The sequence below is a fragment of the Nyctereutes procyonoides genome, unplaced genomic scaffold (genome assembly GCF_905146905.1).
Source record: "Nyctereutes procyonoides isolate TBG_1078 unplaced genomic scaffold, NYPRO_anot_genome, whole genome shotgun sequence".
In the NCBI taxonomy this organism is placed as follows: Eukaryota; Metazoa; Chordata; class Mammalia; order Carnivora; family Canidae; genus Nyctereutes; species Nyctereutes procyonoides.
The window spans coordinates 68,259-89,448 of NW_026575025.1; the positions used below are offsets into that span (position 1 = coordinate 68,259).

Genomic DNA, 21,190 nt, shown 5'->3' on the forward strand with positions numbered 1-21,190 from the left:
TCTCACACTATTTTTGTTGAAGGAAAACAGCAATTTGAGTCTGATACTTATATGAGTTTGCATTGTGAGAATTATCAGTACATATGTACCACAAAATCAGCCTGGTATTTCACGAAAATCAGTACTACACATGGCCAATCCTAGAATTCTTTAAATGGATCATCCATGTTTCTAAATGGAAAGAAAGGACACATATTCAGATATTCTCTCTTCTCCTCATCCTCTAACTCTACCTCTTTTTATCACCTTGCTATAACTTGAAAAGGAAAAGTGTATTCTAAAAATATGATGAACCAAGAATATGATAAAATGGCTACTATGATTTTCTAATGCAATGGCTGAAATACTCACCATGACTTTCAAAGCCCACCATTGCTGTACCATAATCTTGCTTACCACATTTCCTCCCATGCCTCTGGGCATGTATGCACCAGGCATGCCTGACATTGCTGTCCTTCATAAATATGCCTCCACACCATTTCATTCACTAAAGTTTCAGGATTTCTTAGTGACAAAGACCTTCCTCTGATTAAACCTCCACTCTACATTGCTAACTGTGCACACTGTACTCAGTTAAGATGCCATCTACGAAGTAAAACCTTCCAGGTTTTAATGAAAACCTTTGCTGCTAATGACCACTCAATGGGAAGATATCTGTGTGTATGTGTGTGTGTGCGTGTGTGTACTGAATCAAACAATCCTTAATTATAGTCTCTTTTCATTTTGGCTTCAATATCTTTGTTCATCCATTATTTATCTCATAAAGCAAGTACAACTGTTCTATTTTGGGCAAATCAAGTTGGGCTGGCAGGCAGGTTAGCAGAGAGAAGAAACAAAGAAACCAGTACCTCTAGCCTTTGTGCTCCATGGCAACCTCTCCTTCTTGGACACTCCACCTCCTACTGCCATGAGAATCATCATTCCTCAGCCACTTGAGTGGAGCCAGCATAAAGCCAGAAACCGTAAATAGGTTAGGAACAAAACCATGGACAAATCCAGTACATATCCTGACTAGCAAACGGATGGAAAATTCTGATGAGTTAGGGAAAAAAAAGAGACCAGCATTTATATTTATACTTAAGTGTAAATACACAGTTCAAGGCTGAGCAAAGATTTTTGCTCGGGACCAAAGAGGGCTTCATCCTAGGATTTCACTAGAGTTTTCTTCTCATTCCTCTGCTCTGTAGATCATCCCTTACTCCAACATCAGAAAGAAAATGTAATTCTTAGGTATCAGGGGTTTAGGCAGCCAACATTACCATCATTAATATCAGAACAAGGAGTATCATAGTGCCATAGTACCTTGCTAACAACACTCTCTAAGAATACGGACTGCCATGGTCAGTATACAGCCTTTACATTTGCTGGCCTTAAACCTTGCAAGTAAGAAACCCACCTGTGTAGGATACTATACCTCTGCACCCTTCAATGTACCCCTCATTCAATAAGAGTTGGTCCTGAGACTGTGCTGCATCAAGAACAGTGAAAGGAAAAACCCAGACACATCAGAATCTTTTCATCACTGACAGAAATGCTTCTGGAACTTCATGCTTTTCAAAGATTTAGAGGATTACATAATGGCAACTGCCAGTAATCCAGTGCTGAATGGTGATCGAGAAAAGAACATAGCATAGTTGGCTTGAAAACTTACCATAATTCTTGCACAGAAATAGATGAGATCCAATAGAGAGCCCATAGTTTTTGCTCTTGCAAATCTCATTTATTTTGAAGATGAATCATGTGCAGTGGGTTTGCAACATGTAAACTGTCCTTCAAATGTATCTTCTTGGCTTTCCCTTGCAGGATCCATGGGGAGAGAAGATACACCATAGGTAGCCCTAATCTTTCCTGGAGGCTTGGGTTAGACTCTTCAATAAGGTCTGTAATTATCACAGAAAGTTTCTTATATCTACTGTTAGATAATTCTAGAATGTAAAGGTATAATTCCCACTATTCTATGATAGAAACATCTCTAAAGCCAGCTCTAGTACTCCAAACCCAAAACAATTCCTTGGCAGAGCAAGTGGACTAACATTTTTTCTTCCTACACCTGATATATATAGACAATTCATAGAAGTTCACAAATACCCAGCCTTTGGAGGGATAAGAGTTCTGCCCTCCCCCCCCCCAATCCCAAAGGATATACTCTTAAACTACTAAACTCAGTCACTCCTGGGCCACTGCAAGCCATGGTGCCAAGTAATCCCAGACAAGGCTGTCAAGAGGCAGATTCTTCCCACAGAGTCCTTTTCCCTCCAAGACTCTGAAGGGACCCATCTCATTTCTGTTACCAACTGCTCCACTGTTGTCAGTGCCCTAAAGAGAAAGTATTCCTTCAAGTCACACCGAAGTATAGGCTAAAAGTTCCAAAAGCTTTACTCTTTACATTGAATCTTTTCTAACAGCACACAAAACTCTGAGCACAGGTGCACATTCCAACACATGTGATATGATTGTATTCTAGCTTCAAGATTCATGTCTCTGTGAATTTAAGCAACTTTCTTCACTTCTCCCAATTTCCTATTCTAGAAAATGTTACTGTATATATAATAATTATTATCCATCTTAATGATACTGATATATATAATTACTTGAGAATGAGTAATTAAAATTTCTATAATTTCTATAATATATGGAAGTTATTAACTCAAAACTAAAGCAGAAGAGAAAGTGGAAATGAACACCAATGAAAAATAAATTTATAAAAATTAAAGAAAATACTTTAAAAGATTTTTTTGTTTCAAAAGCAACTAAAGTACAGATAAAGGAAGGGAGAAGAAATGTGTGGGAGATATCAGAAAGGGACACAGAACATAAAGACTTCTAACTCTGGGAAATGAACTAGGGGTGGTGGAAGGGGAGGAGTGCGGGGGGTGGGGGTGAATGGGTGACGGGCACGGAGGGGGACACTTGACGGGATGAGCACTGGGTGTTATTCTGTATGTTGGTAAATTGAACACCAATAAAAATTAATTTATAAAAAAAAGTTACAGATTACATACAATAAAATGCACAGTTTTTTTTGTCTGACAATTCTATACACTGCTTAGTGCTCATCATAACAGGTGTATTCTCAATCCCCTTCACCCTATTCACCCATCCAGCCACCTTCCCTTTGGCAACCACCTTTTTATTCACAGTATTTAAGAATATGAGTTTGTTGGTCTCCTTTTTTCTTTTCCATTTGTTTTCTTTCTTAAATCTACATATGAGTGAATTCACATGATATTTGTCTTTCTCTGTCTGCGTTATTCACTTATATTAGACCCCCAAACTCCATCCATATCACTGCAAAACCATTTTGGAAAAATCCAATAGTGGAATTACTGGATCATATCACATCTATTTTTCATTTTTGAGAAAACTTCATCATGCTTCCACAGTGACTGCACCAGGTTACATTCCCACCAGCAGTGTATGAGGGTTCATTTTATTCAAAGTCTTTGCAACACTCATTATTTCTTGTTTTTTGAATTTTAGCCATTCTGACAGGTATGAGGTGACATCTCATTGTGGTTTTGATTTGCATTTCCCTGATGGTGAATGATGTTGGACATCTTTTGATGTGTTGACTTGTTATTTATGTGTCTTCTTGGAAAAATGTCTATTCGGGTTCTCTGACCATTTTTAAGTCAGATTTTTAGTCTTTGTGGTGGTGAGTTATATACATTCTTTACGTCTTTTAGATATTAAACCCTTATCATTTTCATCTGTCTCCATGTATATTTTTATTTCTTGTCTGATTGTTTAGCTCACCTGTTCATTGTTCTGGAGCAGGTTATATAGCCTCCATGTATTTGTGTTCTTTCTAGGTTTCTTCTTGTACGTACTTATAGTTTCATACCACTGTGATCAAAAATGTGTATAATATGATTTCAATGTTTTTAATTTCTTAAGGCTTTTTTGCTTGTAGCCTAATATGTGATCTATTCAAGAGAATGTCCCAATGAACCAGAAAAGAAACTATCTTCTGCTGCATTAGGTATTAATGTTCTGAAAATAAATGTTAGGTCTATTTGGTCACATGTGTCCTTCAAGCCACTCTTTTCTTATTGATATTTTGTCTGGATGATCTCTCTATTGATATAATTGAGGAGTTAGAATTCGCTACTACTGTAGTACTATCAATTCCTTCCTTTTGACTGTTAATAGGTGTTTTTTGTAATTAGATGCACCCATGTCGGTACATAATATTTAAAATTATTACATACAATTTTTTATTGTTGGACTCCCTTGAGACCTAAGACACACATAGGTGGAAAGAGAAGGGATGAAAAAACATTTACCATGCAAATAGAAGCAAAAGGAAAGCTAAGGCAGAAAAACTAGTATCGGACAAAATAGGGGAGTCATGTCTCCTCTCTTCTCTGATCAAAGTTCTCCAATGGCGCTCCTCTTCGCTTCATCAAAAGGGAAGACATGTAATGCAACCAACAAGGCTCTATGTGATCTAGATAGACCCAACAATACCTCTTTGATCTCAACTAGTACTTTCAAGGATCCCATCACATTAGCCTCATACCCTCCCAGACATTAACTGTGGTATATATCCACATGGCTGACACCTTCCCCCTCTTCAAGTATTTATTCCAACGTGATGTCTGCCGTGAAGACTACTCTGACCACCTATTAAAGCTGCAGAATGGGGAGAGACTTCACATGGCAGAGGAGTAGGGGACCTTCATCTTCTCTCGTCTCTGGAAATCAGCTGGATACCTAACAAATCATACCAAACAACTGCAAAATCAACTGGCGATCTGAGAAAAAGTTGCTACAATTCTACAAATAGAAAAACATCACTTTGAGTAATGCAGGGTGTATAGAGGAATGAATCTGAGGCCACATATTGGAGGATAAACCATGGGCATTGAAGCCTCCATTATCCGAGTACCAGAAAATGGTGTAAGCAGTGGATTGAAAAATTGGGACTTTTACAAGTTTGCCTGAAGGGTGGTCAGGAGGTGAAGAAAGACGGAATCCTGGGTTTGACAGCAAGGCCTCAGGATTCCTGGCATCACAAAAAGGATGGGGGTACCAGAGTGCAGCAGAGAGTTCCCAGGCATTGGGGCAGAGTACCTCATTGCAAACAGTCAGCCCAAGACCAACATTCAACTCAGTCTTGCCATAAACAGGGAATGTCAGCAAGGTGGAGTGACTGCTCTCTGAGGAGGGGCCCAGAAAGTGACAGAAACACTGAGAGGCCCCCACTTCTCCAGGAGGTGTATTATTACTGAGTGCCACAGAAGTCTTTAAAACTTGGATTCTTGAAATGGGATTACATGCACTGGGTCACAGGCTGGGTTAGCACTGAATGTGAACTGAAACCAGAGAGATAGCAGTGACTGACTGCTTTTCCCTGAGCACCCACTGAAGAGTAGGGGACATGAACTTTCAGCGTGAGGGCTAGAGGTGGGAGTGCACCTCTGATTTTCCTTCTCATCTCCCATAACGGTACAAAAAGCCTTAAGGCAACAAAAGTCAGATAGAGCAATCTAGAGCTATATATTTAGCCTGGCTCCCTGCAAAGGGCAGTGCAATACAGTCCAGGGCAGAGACACGTGAGAGTCACTGCACCAGGCACCCAGAAGATCCGAAAGGACATCTGCTAAGACTGAGGTTATCAATCATAGAGAACGGCCCAAATCCAGCACTAGGGGAAAATAGTATATAGAATTTAAGGGTTTTTCTCATGTTTCTTCACTCTTTTACATTAATCTTTTGTTGGCTTTTCAAATAATTTATTATTTTATCAACTCTTTTTAAAGTCTTTTTAATTTTCATTTCATAGTTCTATTTTATCCCGTCAATGAATTTAACTAATTGTATTGATTATATATAAGTTTGCCTTTCTTTCCATTTTTGGGATCTAGTTTCTTCAGAGAAGAAGGCCAATATACACCGAAGATCTAGTGTTGTGCTCCGTATGTTCAGCATTTTGTTATATTCTCTCTCTTCCTTTAATTATTTTACTGTTGCTTCTGATTTGTTTCGTGTATGTTCCTCTGGAATCACTGATGCATTTTAGTATTTTGTTCTCTTTCATCTCTTCCTCTCTGGTCAGAATGACAAAACAGAAGAACCCACTTCAAAAAAGAGTACAGAAGGCGGTATTCACTGCCAAAGATCTAATCAGTAGGGATAGAAGCAACATGTTGGAACTTGATTCAGAATAAAAATTATAAAGATACTACGTGGACTGAAAAAAGCATATAAGATACTAGAGCGTCCCTTCCTGGCAAAATAAAAGAACTAAAATCTAAGGAGTTCAAAACTAAAAAGGCTATTCCTGAGATGCAATAAAAAATGGAGGCATTAACTACTAAGAAACATGAGACAGAAGAGAGGATCAGTGATTAGAATAGAAGTAAGAGAAAAGGTGGGAAGAAAGGTATACATGAGCATATTATAGCTGAAAATTCCTCTAATCTGAGGAAGAGGACAGGCATTCAGATTCAGAAGGAACAAAGGATCCCCCTCAAAATCAATACAAAAGTAGGCTAACACCTCAACATATAACGGTGAAGCTTGTAAAGTTCAGAGACAAAGAACAAATTCTGAAAGCCTCTCAGGACAAGAGGTCCTGAACCTATGAGGGTAGGAAAAAAGGACTCCCAGACGTCTTATCCTCAGAGACCTGGAAAGCCCTATACTACTGGCATGATATATTCAGGGTGGTAAATGGAAACAGTATGCAGCCAAGGATACTACATCCAACAAGCCTGTCATTCACAATAGAGGGAGAAATGAAGAGCTCCAGGAAAAAGAGAAACTAAAAGAAATTGTGATCACTAAAACAGCCCACCAAGAAATATTAGAGGATCCTGAAAGTGAACAGAGAGCCCAAGGTAACATAAACCAGAAATGAAAAGAGATAATATTCAGAAATAATGACTTTACATGTTAAAAAATGACAATGGATTCATATCGCTCAATTTTCACTCTAAATATGAATGGGCTAAATTTAGACCAAAAGACACTTCCAGATCAAAAGCGAGGAGGAAGAGAACTATCTATCATGTTAGTGGACATAAAAAAAAAGTTTAGGTGGCAATCTTTGTATCAGACACATTAGTTTCTAACCTGAAGACAGTCATAAGAGATGAGGAAGGACAATGTATCATAATTAAGTGGTCTATCAAACAAGAAGAACTAACAACTGCAAATATTTAGACTCTAATAGAGGAGCAGCCAAATATATAAAGCAAATAACAACAGAATTAAGAAACACTTTGACAATAATACAGTAATAGTGGGCATCTTTAACACAACATTCACAAAAATGCACAGATCATCAAAGCAGAATTTCACTAAGGAAAGAAGAGCTTTGAATGACACACTTGACCAGACAGACATTACAGACATAGTCAGAGCATGCCCTCCTAAAGCAAAAGACTACGTATTCTTCGTGAGTGAACATGGATCATTTTCCATTATCGATCACAGCTAAATCAAAAATCAAGTCTCAACTGAATTGAAAAGATTGGGATTATTCCCTGCAATTTTTCTGACTATAATGATTGGAATTTTGAACTCAATCACAAGAGGAAATTTAGGAGGGACAAAATTCATTTGGGTTAAAGCATCCTACTAAAGAATGAATGGGTCACACAAGAAACTAAAGAAGAATCTTTGAAAATTCATGAAATGAAATAAAAGGAAAACACAACAGTTCAGATGAAGCAAAGGCAGTCTTAAGAGAGCAGTATACAGTGATACAAGCTGTTCTCAACACAGGAAAAGTCTCAACTACACAACTTAAGCTTACACCTAAAGGAGCTAAATGTCGCAAGAGAAGAGAAATAATACAGATTATAGCAGAAATTGATGAAATACAAACTAAAAGAACAGTAGACTAGAACAACAAAACGAGGAGCTGGTTACTTTGAAAGAATTAATACAATCAATAAACCACTGGACTGACTTATCAAAAACAAAAGATCAAGGACCTGAATAAATAAAACCATAAATGAAAGAGGTGAGATCACTACCAACACCAAGGAAATACAAACAATTTCATAGATTGTTATGTGCAATTATATGCCAACCAATTAGGCAATCTAGAAGAAATGGAAGCATTCCTGGAAACACATGACCTACGAAAACTGAAGCAAGAAGAAATAGAAAGCCTGAACAGAATCAAAACCAGCAAAGAAATTGAAGCAATAATCAAAGATCACCTAACAAACTAGAACTCAAGACCAGATGATTCCTATGGGAATTCTACCAAACATTTAAAGAATTAATACCTGTTTTGGAAGCTATATCAAAAAATAGAAATGGAAGGAATACTTCCAAACTTATTCTATAAGACCAGCATTACGTTGTTCCCAAAACCAGACAAAGACTCCACCAAAAGGAAAAATACAGAACAATATCCCCAATAAACAAGGATGCAAAAATTCTCAGGAGACAGCCATTAGGATCCAAAAGCACATTGAAAGGATTAATCACCATGACCAAGTGGGATTTCTTCCTGGGCTTCAACGATGGTTCAACATCTACAATCAGAGTGATACATCACATTAATAAAAGAAAGGATGACAACCATACAATCCTCTCAGTTGATGCAGAAAAAGCATTTGACAAAATACAGCATCCTTTCCTGATTAAAACTCTCCTCATTGTAGGGATACAGGGAACCTTTCTCAATATCATAAAAGCTATATATATATATATATATATATATATATATATATATATACACACACACACACACACACACACACAAACAACAACCCACAGAGAATATCATTCTCAATCAATGGTCAGGAACACAGCAGGGATATCGAATCACCACTGTTGTTCAAAATAGTACGAGACATTTTAACCTCAGCAAGGTGACAAAAAAAAAAAGATAAAAAAGGAATAAAAGGCATCCAAATCAGCAAAGAAGTCATCAAACTCTCACTCTTTACAGATGACATGATATTATATGTGGAAAATCCAAAAGACTCCACTCAAATACTGCTAGATATTATATAAGTATTCAGCAACGTGGCAGCATACGAAGTCAATGCTCAGAAATAAGTTGCCTTTCTATACAGTAACATTAAGACTGAAGAATGTGACATTAAGGGATGAATCCTATTGACGATTGCACCAAAAATCAAAAATACCTAAGAACAAACCTAACCAAGTGGTAAAAAAAGATCCGTACTCTGAAAACTTAGAATACTTAAAAGAAATTAAAGATGACAGAATTTATTGGAAAAAAATTCCATGCTCATGATTGGAAGAACAAATATTGTGAAAATGTCTATGCTACCCAGAGCAATCTACACATTCAATGCAACAACAAACCAGGGAGTAATATCCAATGGAAAATAGACACTTTCTTCAACAAATGGTGTGGGATAATTGGGCAGCCACATTGCAGAAGAATGGAACTGGATTACTGTCTTACACCAACACAAAAAGTGACCCAAAAGTTGTTGATAGACCTGTGAGACAAGAATCCATCAAAGTCCTAGAGGGGGCCACATGCTGAAACATCTTTCACCTCAGCCACAGCAACTTCTTGCTAGACACAGCTCTACAGGCAAGAGAAAGAAAAGCAAAAATGAACTATTGGGACTTCATCAAGATATAAAGCTTTCACAAAGGAAAGGAAATAGTCAACAAAAGGAAAAGGCAACCTACAGAATAGGGAAGATATTTGCAAATGATGTATCAGGCTAGTATTCAAGATCTCTAAAGAACTTATTTAACTCACCACCCTAAAAACATTGCTGTCAGGAAATAAATGAGTTGAACAGACATTTCTCAAAGTAGACCTACAAATGGCCAGCAGACACATGAAAAATGCTCCACATGCCTTGATATCAGGGAAATACAACTCAAAACCACAATGAGATACCATCTCACACCAGTCAGAATGGCTAAAATTGACAAGTCAGGAAACAACAAATGTCGGTGAGGATGCAGAGAAAGAGGACCCTCTCACAATACTAGTGAGCATGCATGCTGATGCAGCCACTCTGGAAAACAGTATGGAGGTCCCCAAGAGGTTGACAATAGAGCTACCCTACAACCCAGCAATTGAACTACTAGCAATTTACTCCAAAGATACAATTGTATTGAATCAAAGGACCACCTGCAACCCAATGTTCACAGCAGGAATATGCAAGATAGACAGACTGTGGAAAGATTCCGATGTCCAACCACAGATGAATGGATAAAGATGTGGTGGATAATACAATGGACTATTATGCAGCCATCGGAAGAATTAAGCCTTACCATTTACATCAACATGGATGGAAATGAGGATATGATTCTGAGAAAAATAAGTCAATTAGAGGAAAAAAAATATCATATGGTTTCCCCCTTGTGTGGAATTTAAGAAACAAAACAGAGGATCATGGAAAAGGGGAGGGAAATTGAAATAGGATGAAATCAGAGAGGGAGACAAATTACAAGAGATACTTAATATGTAAAAGAAACTGAGGGTTGCTGGAGTGGAGATTGGTGGTGGAATTCGGTAACCAGATGACAGGCTTTAAGGAGGACACATGAGGTCATAAGTACTGGGTATTATAGCAACTGATGAATTACTAAATTCTACATCTGAAAATAATGATATACTATATCAATGACAATTAAATTTAAATGAAGCAAACAAAAGACAGATAGTGATCATTAGAACATAATCACTGGAAGCAGAGGGGTCCGGTTATTCTATGGAGGGTAACTCATCCTGGGAAGGAGGAGAAAGATTCTATTAGCAGGTAATGTTTCAACTGTGTTTGAATTTTCTTCAGATTTCCTGAGGGTAATTGCAGAAACATATCAATCAATATGTTTAATGATGATTAGAACCAATAAATAACAAAAAGGATCAGGTGGAAATAGCCATGTGAAAATTACTGCGGTGAAAATTCTAGAAAAGGAGACTCTAATGCAGCACTCCTGGAGTATATTCAAGGAGCTGTGAAAGACCAGAAACATAATGGTCCATGTAGAGAGTTGCAAGAAGCATCAGACTACATAGTGCTGAGACCACTAACTCTCCCTGAAATCACAAAGAATATGAATGTTGTTATTGTCTCTTAAAAATGACACAGAGTCCAAAATTTTCAGGAGCACTGACTCACTTTTGTGCTATAAGGAGTTAGAATAGTTATGAAAGGATTTTGCAGCTAGCTTCTATTCGTCCTTTATGTTTTGATTGTGAAGGAAATTTACAAATGCATTAGAAAATTTCACTATTAAACAATTCTCTTAGCTTTATATTTTACAATTATCATGTTCAATACAGAAGAAAAAGTCCATAACCATATGGTGACTTGCATCTTACAAAAACTCTTAGGATGATCTTTATTTTGTTATAATTCCATAATACGAACACTAGGAAGGACCTGAAAAGGAGGTCTATGTCTTTACATCTTTGAAATATGCAAGGTTTTAGCACTTGATAAAGGTCGAAGGCTGGCCGGGGGAAGATAGTGAGCAGAGTCCCCAAGTCACCTGTCCCCACCAACTTACCTATATAACTTTCTTTTTTTTAATAAATTAATTTTTATTGCTGTTCAATTTACCAACATACAGAATAACACCCAGTGCTCATCCCGTCAAGTGTCTCCCTCCGTGCCCGTCACCCATTCACCCCCACCCCCTGCCCTCCTCCCCTTCCACCACCCCTAGTTCATTTCCCAGAGTTAGAAGTCTTTATGTTCTGTCTCCCTTTCTGATATTTCCCACACATTTCTTCTCCCTTCCCTTATATTCCCATTCACTATTATTCATATTCCCCAAATGAAGGAGAACATACACTGTTTGTCCTTCTCCGATTGACTTACTTCACTCAGCATAATACCCTCCAGTTCCATCCACGTTGAAGCAAATGGTGGGTATTTGTCGTTTCTAATGGCTGAGTAATATTCCATTGTATACATACACCACATCTTCTTTATCCATTCATCTTTCGATGGGCACCGAGGCTCCTTCCACAGTTTGGCTATTGTGGACATGGCTGCTAGAAACATCGGGGTGCAGGTGTCCCGGCGTTTCATTGCATCTGAATCTCTGGGGTAAATCCCTAACAGTGCAATTGCTGGGTCGTAGGGCAGGTCTATTTTTAATTCTTTGAGGAACCTCCACACAGTTTTCCAGAGTGGCTGCACCAGTTCACATTCCCACCAACAGTGTAAGAGGGTTCCCTTTTCTCCGCATCCTCTCCAACATTTGTTGTTTCCTGCCTTGTTAATTTTCCCCATTCTCACTGGTGTGAGGTGGTATCTCATTGTGGTTTTGATTTGTATTTCCCTGATGGCAAGTGATGCAGAGCATTTTCTCATGTGCATGTTGGCCATGTCTATGTCTTCCTCTGTGAGATTTCTCTTCATGTCTTTTGCCCATTTCATGATTGGATTGTTTGTTTCTTTGGTGTTGAGTTTAAGAAGTTCTTTATAGATTTTCAAATCATTTTGAAAACTTACAAATTCGAACTGAGATTTAAAGAGAGAAGAGCGGGAACGGTACAGAGGGAAGAGTTTGCACTTCTAACAAAGTAGGACGGCAGAAAAAAATAAATAAAAAAGAATCCAGTAAGGGAGAGGCCCCCACAGGGAGCGCGGCTAAGGGGGGCTGGGAAAGCCTCCAGGACAAGAAAGCCCAGCCCCAGAGAAACAGGAACATTCAATATCTGCACCGGAATCTTCCTGGACTGAAAGGTGCTAACAGGGAACTTGAGCAGGATCCCAGGAGGGGCAATGGCGCTTGCAGTATCCCAGAGTCACTAACAGAGGAGGGGTGCCCGGGGGAGAACGCCCCGCATACCTCGGTCTATCTTGGTTAAGGGATGGAACGCGCCTGGCGGGGCCTTGGGAGCCGCTCAGGTGGTGGCTCCGGGCATCAGGGGCTGTGCCCTGCTGCCATCCAGGCCATGGCCCCGGGAGTGCGATTCCAGCAGCACATGCCCTTGATCCCAGAGCATCAGGGGACACAGATGAGGACCCTGCACTCCCCCCCTGATAGGTGGAAGCGGGGAAGGCACAGGACAGCAAGGACGCCCCTGCTGTCGGGCACCCACTAGCTGTCTTTGCCCTACTCCCGCCCTCAGGAACATCCAGGCCAGTGTGGACTGGGATGCTACAGAAGTTACTTCAGGATCTGACTCCAGAGCTGGAAGGCTGGCTGCCGCCAGTGGTGTTGTTCTTCCTGGTATCATCCTGTTCCTGGGAGGGGTGGGGACGCCAGGGAACAGGGTCCTCAGAGGAAAAACAGCTCCCACTGATCCATGCACCTGGCAGGGGACGGGGCATCTCCCCAGGTACACACACCTGAGAATCAGCACAGCAGACCACTCCCCCAGAAGACCAGCTGGAAGGACAAGGAAAGAGCAAATTCTTGCCTAAACAACAATGGAAAGCTCGAGGAGAAGTGGAGCGATTTACAGTATATAGAACCAGAGGATCTATATCCTTGTTTTTTTTTTTTTTGTTTGTTTGTTATGTTGTATTTTTCTTCGTTTTTCCATTACAACTCGTTTTAGCCACTCTGCACTGAGCAAAATGAGTAGAAAGAAGAACTCACCACAAAAGAAAGAATCAAAAACAGTTCTCTCTGTCAGAGTTACAGAATTTGGATTAAAATACGATGTCATAAAGGCAATTCAGAAGCACAATTATAAAGCTACTGGTGGCTCAAGAAAAAAGCATAAAGGATTCAAGAGACATCATGACTGCAGAATTTAGATCTAATCAAGCCAAAATTAAAAATCAATTAAATGAGATGCAATCCAAATTGGAGATCCTAACGACAAGGGTTAATGAGGTAGAAGAACAGGTGAGTGACATAGAAGACAAGTTGATGGCAAGGAATGAAGCTGAGGAAAAAAAGAGAAAAACAATTAAAAGACCATGAGGAAAGGTTAAGGGAAAAAAATAACAGCCTCAGAAGGAAAAATCTACATATAATTAGGGTTTCAGAAAGCATATTTGAACTAATACTAGCTGAGAACTTCTCTAATTTGGGGAAGAAATCAGGCATTCAGATCCAGGAGATAGAGAGATTCCCCCCCTAAAATCAATAAAAACTGTTCAAAACCTAGACATTTAATAGTGAAACTTGCAAATTCCAAAGATAAAGAGAAAATACTTAAAGCACCAAGAGACAAGAGATCCCTTACTTATATGTGGAAAAATATTAGATGAACAGCAGACCTCTCCACAGAGACCTGGCAGGCCAGAAAGGGCTGGCAGGATATGTTCAGGGTCCTAAATGAGAAGAACATGCAGCCAAGAATACCTTCCAGCAAGGTTCTCATTCAGAACAGAAGGAGAGATAAAGAGCTTCCAAGATAAGCAGAAACTGAAAGAATACCAAACCAACTCTCCAAGAAATGCTAAGGGGGACTCTGTAAAAGAAAGAGGATGCCCAAAGAAATAATCCACAAAAATGGGGAATGAATAGGTATTATGATGACAATAAATTCATACCTTTCAATAGTACCTCTGAACCTGAATAGGCTTAATGATTGCATCAAACGGCGCAGGGGTTTCAGACTGGCTAACAAAGCAAGACCCATCTATTTGCTGTCTACAAGAGACTCATTTTAGACATAAGGACACCTCCAGCCTGAAAATCAAAGGTTGGAGAACCATTTACCATTCAAATGGTCCTCAAAAGAAAGCAGGGGTAGCAATCCTCATATCAGATGAATTAAACTTTATCGCAAAGACTCTAGTAAGAGATGAGGAGAGACAGTATATTATACTTCAATGATCTATCCAACAAGAGGACCTAACAGTCATGATTATTTATGCCTCTAATGTGGGAGCTACCAAGGAGATCAATCAATTAATAGCCAAAGTTAAGACATACTTAGATAAAAATACACTTAAACTGGGAGACTTCAACATGGCACTTTCTGTAAATGACAGACCTTCTAAGCACAACATCTCCAAAGAAACAAGAGCTTTAAAAGGTACACTGGACCAGATGGATTTCACAGATATTTACAGAACTTTACATCCAAACACAACTGAATACACAATCTTCTCAAGTTCACATGGAACTTACCCATAATAGACCACATACTGGGTCACAAATCAGGTCGCAACTGATACCAAAAGATAGCAATTGTCCCCTGCATATTTTCAGACCATAATGCCTTGAAGGTTGTACTCAAACACAAGAAGAAATTTGGAAGAAATGCAAACACGTGGAGGTTAAAGACCATCCTGCTAAAAGTTAACCAGGAAACTAGAGAAGAATTTACAAGATTCATGGAAGCTAATGAGAGTGAAGATACAATCATTCAAAATCTTTGGGATACACCAAAAAGAGTCCTGAGGAGGAAATACATCGCAATACAAACATCCCTCAAAAAACTGGAAAAAACTCAAATACACAAGCTAACCTTGCATTGAAAGGAACTGGAGAAAGAGCAGTAAATAATACCTACACCAAGCAGAAGAAGAGAGTTAATAAAGATTTGAGCAGAACTCAAAGAAATAGAGACCAGAAGAACTGTGGAACAGATCAACAAAACCAGGACTTGGTTCTTTGAAAGAATTGATAGATAAATCATTGTCAGCCTAATTAAAAAGAAAAGAGAAGAGATTCTAGTTAATAAAAACATGAATGAGAAAGGAGAGGTCCACACCAATACCAAGGAAATAAAAATGATTTTTCAAATATTATGAGCAGGTATACGCTAATAAATTATGCAATCTAGAAGAAATGGACACATTTCTGGAAAACCACAAACTACCAAAACTGGAACAGGAAGAAATAGAAAACCTGAACAGGCCGACAACCAGAAAGGAAATTGAAGCAGTCATCAAAAACCTCCCAATATACAAAAGTCAGGTGTAAAAGAAACAAAGTCAGGTGGCTTCCCAGGGGAATTCTATCAAATGTTTAAGGAAGAAACAATACCTATTCTACTAAAGCTGTTCTGAAAGATAGAGAGGGACAGAAAACTTCCAAACTCGTATTATGAGGCCAGCATCATCTTAATTCCAAAACCAAAGACCCCCCCCCAAAAAAAAAGGAGAATTATAGACCAATCTCCCTGAAGAACATAGATGCAAAAATTCTCAACAAATTACTAGCCAATAGGATCCAATAGTATATTAAGAAGATTATTCAAATGACCAAGTAGGATTTATTCCCAGGATGCAAGGCTGGTCCAAAACTCATAAAGCAATCAACGTGATAAATCATATCAACAAGAGAAAAAACAGCAACTATTTCATCCTCTCAATAGATGCAGAGAAAGCATTTGACACAATACAGCACCCGTTCCTGATCAAAATTTCTGAGTGTAGGGATAGAAGGAAAATTCCTCAGCATCTTAAAAGCCATCTACAAAAAGCCCACAGCAAATATCATTCTCAATGGGGAAACACTGGGAGCCTTTCTCCTAAGATCAGGAACATGACAGGGATGTCCACGCTCACCACTAGTATTCAACATAGTACTAGAAGTCGTAGCCTCAGCAATCAGGAAACAAAAAAGAAATAAAAGGCATTCAAATTGGCAGAGAAGAAATCAAACTCTCCCTCTTCGCTGATGACATGATACTGTACAGAGAAAACCCAAAAGACTCCTCCCCAAGATTGCTACAACTCATACAGCGATTCAGCAGTGTGGCCCGATACAAAAACAATGCCCAGAAATCAGTGACATTTCTATACAGTAATAATGAGACTGAAGAAAGAGAAATTAAGGAGTCAATCCCATTTACAATTGCACAAAAAAGCATAAGATACCTAGGAATAAACCTAACCAAAGAAGTAAAGGATCTATACCCAGAAACTACAGAAAAATTCTGAAAGAAATTGAGGAAGACACAAAGAGATGGGAAAATATTCCATGTTCATGGGTTGGAAGAATTAATATTGTGAAAATGTCAAAGCTACCCAGGGTAATTTACACATTCAATGCAATCCCTATCAAAATACCATGGACTTTCTTCAGAGAGTTGGAACAATTCATCTTAAGATTTGTGTGGAATCATAAAAGACCTCGAATTGCCAGGGGAATAGTGGAAAAGAAAACCAGAGCCGAGGACATCACAATGCCGATATCCTGTAGTATTACAAACCTGTGATCTTCAAGACAGTGTGGTGCTGGTACAAAAACAGACACATAGATCAATGGAACAGAATAGAGAACCCAGAAGTGGGCCTTCAACTCTACGGTCAACTAATAATTGACCAAGCAGGAAAGACTATCCACTGGAAAAAGGACAAACTCTTCGATAAATGGTGCTGGGAAAATTGGACATTCACGTGCAGAAGAATGAAACTGGACCCTTACTTTGCACCATACACAAGGCTAAAATCAAAATAGATGAAAGAACTGTGAGACAAGATTCCATCCTAATCCTAGAGAAGATCACATCAACACCTTTTTGAACTTGGCCACAACAACTTCTGGCAAAATACATCTATGAAGGCAAGAGAAACAAAAGCAAAAATGAATTATTGGGACTTCATCAAGATAAAAGGCTTCTGCACAGCAAAACAAATGGACAACAAAACTAAAAGACAACCTACAGAATGGGAGAAGATATTTGCAAATGACTTATCAGATAAAGGACTAGTATCCAAGATCTATAAACACTTATTAAACTCAACAGCAAAGAAACAAACAATCCAATCATGAAATGGGCAAAAGACATGAACAGAAATCTCACAGAGGAAGACATAGACATGGCCAACAAGCACATGAGAAAATGCTCTGCATCGCTTGCCTTCAGGGAAATACAAATCAAAACCACAATGAGATATACCACCTCACACCAGTGAGAATGGGGACAATTAACAAGGCAGGAAACAACAAATGTTGGAGAGGATGTGGGAAAAGGGAAACCCTCTTGCACTGTTGGTGGGAATGTGAACTGATACAGCCAGTCTGGAAAACTGTGTGGAGGTTCCTCAAAGAGATAAAAATAGAACTACCCTACGACCCTAAGCAGTGCAATTGCTGGGGATTTACCACAAAGATACAGATGCAGTGAAATGCTAGAACATCTGCACCCCAATGTTTAGAGCAGCAATGTCCACAATAGCCAATTGTGGAAGGAGCCTTGGTGTCCATCAAAAGATGAATGGATAAAGAAGATGTGGTCTATGAATACAATGGAATGTTACTCAGCCATTAGAAATTAGAAAAATTTCTCTAATGTCCTCATTTGTTCTCTGATAAAGGTCCTCATTGGGTCTTAAGTATTTTGTCCACCACCACTTCCTATGTAAGAATACTAAGCACCTTTGGTGGGATAGGAAAATACTGTGTTCCGTTGGCAGAAACTTTTCACATACTTATGAAGTTCATTGTATTCCTTCCTCATTAGCCCAATTCAATTAAAGTAATACTTCCAGGTGCCAATTTGTTGGGTATTATAAACTCAGATACTGAAAGAGCATCACATGGCAGTGCTTGCTTATAGACACTGACGTGGCAGTGGTGGCGGCAGGTGTGTATTATACATATCAGTTGGATTATCTTCAAAAGTGAAAGTATGTATTTTAAAACATTCTCATATAAAAACAAGAGACAAAAATTGAAATGAGCTAAAACAGACTTTCCAATCTTGGTTTTCCCAAATAATCTGAATTTTTATTTTTTGGACATATTAGGACCAAATAAAGTGTTTTTTCTGATACCCAAGCAAACAAATATGACAGTCAAGGGAGGTAAGCTACATTAAGTCAAGATGTAGAGATACTGAGACTTCACTTATTTTTCCTACAAATGTCCATACATCCAGAATTGACTCTCAAAATAAGAAAGGCAAAACCTGCTTGCAAAGTTGAACGAAGTTCTCACTTTTCCTTTCCCTTTTCTTCCTTTTCACCTGCCTCCCTTCTCCCCTTTATCCTCCCTTCTGTGTATTTCTTTCTGCATATTCCTGCTGCCAAATCCCTTCACTGACTCTTCTTTCTGCCTTGTGAAGAGTAATGGGAAGGACCGGCCAAAGGGCAGCTGAGTGGCTGATACCACCCATCACTGCCAAGTACAAGATTCTTCTTCTCTCACCATTCAAAGAACTTTAAGAAATTCTCCAGTAACATTACAGGTTTTCACCAATACTTAAGCTTTTATTAGAGGTTGAGGGTTCCTCCATGTAGATTCCCTGTGAGACAAGTTCAGGCACAGATTCCAGAGCAGAATTCTCTTACAACGCCTTCTCCAAATGCCAGGTTGTCAAGACAGCCACCTACATTAAGTTCCAGTTACATATGGATTAGCACCTTGATCACATTCATTACATCTAGAATAAAACCTAGACACAGAATTGGAGTGTGCTCACACACACAATCGTTCTCTCACTAGTTAGTGCATTTCCTTCTGAAAGCAAATTGAATCAGGAAGCTAAATTTTCATGTGAATATGACCAGATGTCAATACCATTCAACTAAGTCTATGATAGGGTTTTCAAAGTGCTTTGGGCTATAAGTAATCCTATTTTAATGCAATCCTCTCAGAATAAGGAGTCTATATATTTATTAATATGTATTAATATTAACACAATTAAATATACAAAAATCATGATTAATAATTACTAATTGATTGTATTCCCCAAAGAAAAATATTTTATCTTTCCTGTCCATGAAGGAAAACCAAGCTGTTAAGGAAATATACATAAGGATCCCTGATTATCAGGTATCAACAGAAGTCATACTTTGCTACACCATAACTTTTTCATGGCATTTTTCACTTCCGCATTTCTCAGTGTGTAGATCAGAGGGTTGAGCAAGGGTGCCCAATGGTATAAAACACAGCCACCACCTTGTCTATTGGAAATGTGGTTGCCGGACGTGTATATATGAATATGCATGGGACAAAACATAAGGCAACCACAATAAAATGGGAGGTGCAGGTCGAAAGGGCTTTTCGACTTCCCTCTGCACTGTAGTTTCTCAGAGAGTACAAGATGATAACATAGGAGATAAGTAGAATTATGAAACTCACCATACATATGGCTCCACTGTTAGAAACAACTAGCAGATTTATTACATAAGTGTCCATGCAAGCAAGTTTCAGCAAGGGCTGCAAGTCACAGAAATAGTGATCAATCACATTGGGACCACAGAAAGGCAATCTCAAAGCCAGGAAAATTTGTGCCGAAGAGTGGATACAGGATCCCACCCAACCCAGAATCACCAGCACACTGCAGACATGCCTGTTCAGGATGGTTGTGTAACGCAAGGGCTTACAAATGGCTACATAGCGATCAAAAGCCATGAGGATCAGCACGAAGATTCCCATGCAACCAAAGAAATGGGATGAAAAGACCTGAATCATGCACTCATTGTAGGAAATGGTCTTCTGCTGAGAAAGGGCATCCACAATCAACCCGGGAGCTGTGGTTGTAGAGAAGCAGGCATCAGCAAAGGACAGGTAAAATAGGAAGAAGTACATGGGACTCCCAAGGGTCCTGCTTCTTTTAATAGTCACTAGAATGAGAACGTTTCCCAACAGTGTGACAAGGTAAAGCATCAAGAAGACCCCAAATATTGCTTTCTGTTTTCTTGGATCCTGTGTCAAGCAAAGCAGAATGAATTCATTCACACTGCTGTTCGTTGACATAGTAGTTTGCAGGTAAGGTGAACTTGATAAAAGCTTAATCTGCAAAAGAAGAAAAGATGTGACATCTTGGGGAGATCATTGGGGTGACCTCTCAATTCCTTATTTTTGCTCCATGTTACTTCCAACTTCCTTTAATCCCAATGAATCTTTGTAAATCTGCAGAAGTCCAAGTCTCTCCCAGATCTCTGTATAGATTCAGAAACTAACCCAATTGGATCAAAGCCTTTGCTTTTGGAGAATAAAAAGTCAATATCCTTTAAACATTTTGATTCCTACCAATATTGAAAATGGCAGATCTTGTTCTTTCCTTGGTCAGGTGCCTTAACTGCCTTGAAATTTGGCCTTCATCTGAAAATTTATATCCAATAATGCCCCACTTTACCTTGAGTTTCCCAAAGAATGAAAAAATATTTTTTATCATCACATATATATGCATCTAGTTCATTTATTATGCATTTTATCTATGTGCTTTGAAATCTGAAAAACACTATTCCGAAAATATTTAGCACTAATAGTGTTGGAGAAACCTCCTGAAGAAAATATCCTCAGTTGAGTTCACTGATTTGGGGTCCCTGACTTCATCTCTGAGCCTATCAGTATCTTGGATGAAATATCCTTTACAAAAACCTATTTCAACAGGCTTTTA

General features: G+C 38.8%; 1 protein-coding gene across 1 annotated transcript; it reads right to left on the reverse strand.

Annotated features, from left to right (window-relative positions):
• Nucleotides 1-19,695: 19,695 nt before the first annotated feature.
• On the reverse strand, nt 19,696-20,544 carry LOC129503146 (olfactory receptor 4C11-like). Its single transcript, XM_055315123.1, has one exon. It carries the CDS (start codon nt 20,542-20,544, stop codon nt 19,696-19,698), a length of 849 nt encoding a protein of 282 aa, XP_055171098.1.
• Between the last annotated feature and the right edge of the window lie 646 nt (nt 20,545-21,190).